This window comes from Phaethon lepturus, unplaced genomic scaffold (assembly GCF_000687285.1).
Source record: "Phaethon lepturus isolate BGI_N335 unplaced genomic scaffold, ASM68728v1 C13922880, whole genome shotgun sequence".
Lineage (NCBI taxonomy): Eukaryota > Metazoa > Chordata > Aves > Phaethontiformes > Phaethontidae > Phaethon > Phaethon lepturus.
In genome coordinates, this window is record NW_010575954.1 from 2,016 (window position 1) to 3,627 (window position 1,612).

Here is a 1,612-nt window from a genome sequence, read left to right on the forward strand (position 1 = left end):
TAGAAAGGACTCACCCTCGCACGACGGGAGAACTGTGGAGGTGTCCCACAGCCGGTGTCTAGCCTGCAGCCATGGGCTGCCGTAGGCTGGAAGCACAGCACTTCGTCCCTGTTCGGTGTCATTGCGTGCCGGTCAGAGCACCGCTGACGAGGGCTTGCTTGGGTCAGAGCTTCCTGAGCAGGTGGCAGAGCAGGAGGACACCAAGGCTTAAGGTGACAATGCAGGAAGCACCGTGCGGTCTCCAACACTGCTGGGTGCCAAGACTTCACGGTCTGCAGACATACTCATCGGACCAGCCGAGGCAGTGCTGGACGCCGTCCCGGCACAGCCTCCTGGGGACGCAGGAGCAGTACTCGTAGAGCACAGGGCTGCAGCTCCACCACTCCGACCCGCACGGGGGGCAGGCGGCCACTGGGAGGGACGGGAAACAGGGAACAGAGATACTCCTGCTGCATTGATCCCTTCCCTCCTTTCTTACGTGGGTAGCTACCCTTTCATGCCTGGCAGCTAATGAAAAGCCACTGGTGATGACCCTGAGTCTGTGAACCCACCAAAGAGGACACCTGCTTGATGCAACCTGTGAGACACAACCAGGGAGCCTGACATTGCAATGACCTTCATGGCAGACATGCCATCCTGGGAGGAATAACTAGATGTAATTCATTTTTTTAGCAAGCTATGCTAGAGAAAGCTGCTGATACAGGCAGGTCTTGCCTGGGGTTCAAAACCACAGGGTTGACTTAGGAACAAACCTGCTGCTTATTTTAGCGAGAGAAGGATCTACATGGCTTTGAAGCTGCTGAGGCATGCTCATCCCCCGGCTCAGAGACATACCTATCTCCTGACCAAAAGGAGATCCAGTTTGAATGATCGCTGCTGCCTACAGCTACACATCCCAATGAGACTGCTCCACACTCAGCAAGCCACAGAGGAAGAACGACTTTCGGGGCTGGGAGCAAAGCACCGAGCCTTTCCCCTCATGGTTGCCACCAGGCTTTGACATAGAGCCCTTGGCAGCCGATGGGAGGGAGCCTGCACGGTTCATACTCACGTCCTGTCCCAGCTATTTTGTGTTTTAGTGGTGGATGACAGGCTCCTGGCATTTCCAGCAGCATCAGTGAGCACCTCACCTGCACAGCCTATTTCAATCCATCAGCAGAAAGGACCTCTTGCCCAACAGTAGCCAGAAGAGAAACTTACAGCTCCCCATCTCATCAGAGCAGTCTCCGCAGTCGTTCATCCCGTTACACCTCTGATCGGCATAGACCCAGTACGCTGGGTTACTGCAGCGGAAAACCAGGTATCCCGGAAGGCTGAGGGGCAAGTCACCTGCAACGGCGGACACACACGACATGCTCAACTCCACCAGGAGCAGATGCACCAGCTGAAATGGGGACAGCAGCTATCAAGGCTGCTGTCATGGCAGGGGTCAGTCGGTCCTTCCCCGAGCGGTGTCTGGGCAAGAATGGAAGCTGTGGCTGGAGAGGGAAAGGGATGCTTGTGGCTGAGCCAGAAGCAGGGTCTGGGTGCCCCGGGCTTTTGATTTAATGAGGTTTCTTCCATGTAGGCATACCAACGGAGAAAAACTGCATCATGGTTTAAAAAAAAACCC

The 1,612-nt window shown here is 55.5% G+C and overlaps 1 protein-coding gene across 1 annotated transcript; it reads right to left on the reverse strand.

Annotated features, from left to right (window-relative positions):
• Positions 1–265: 265 nt before the first annotated feature.
• Positions 266–1,354, reverse strand: LOC104614926 (low-density lipoprotein receptor class A domain-containing protein 1-like). Its single transcript, XM_010295628.1, has 2 exons — positions 1,201–1,354; positions 266–411 (listed from the first exon to the last, which is right to left on the reverse strand). Exons 1-2 carry the CDS (start codon positions 1,352–1,354, stop codon positions 266–268), a joined length of 300 nt encoding a protein of 99 aa, XP_010293930.1.
• Positions 1,355–1,612: the final 258 nt, after the last annotated feature.

Coding starts and splice junctions, on each gene's coding strand:
- LOC104614926 (XM_010295628.1), bottom strand. CDS start 1,354: ATGTCGTGTGTGTCCGCCGTTGCAGGTGACTTGCCCCTCAGCCTTCCG. Junction 412..1,200: donor CTCTGATGAGATGGGGAGCT/GTAAGTTTCTCT, acceptor CGTCCCTCCCAG/TGGCCGCCTGCCCCCCGTGC.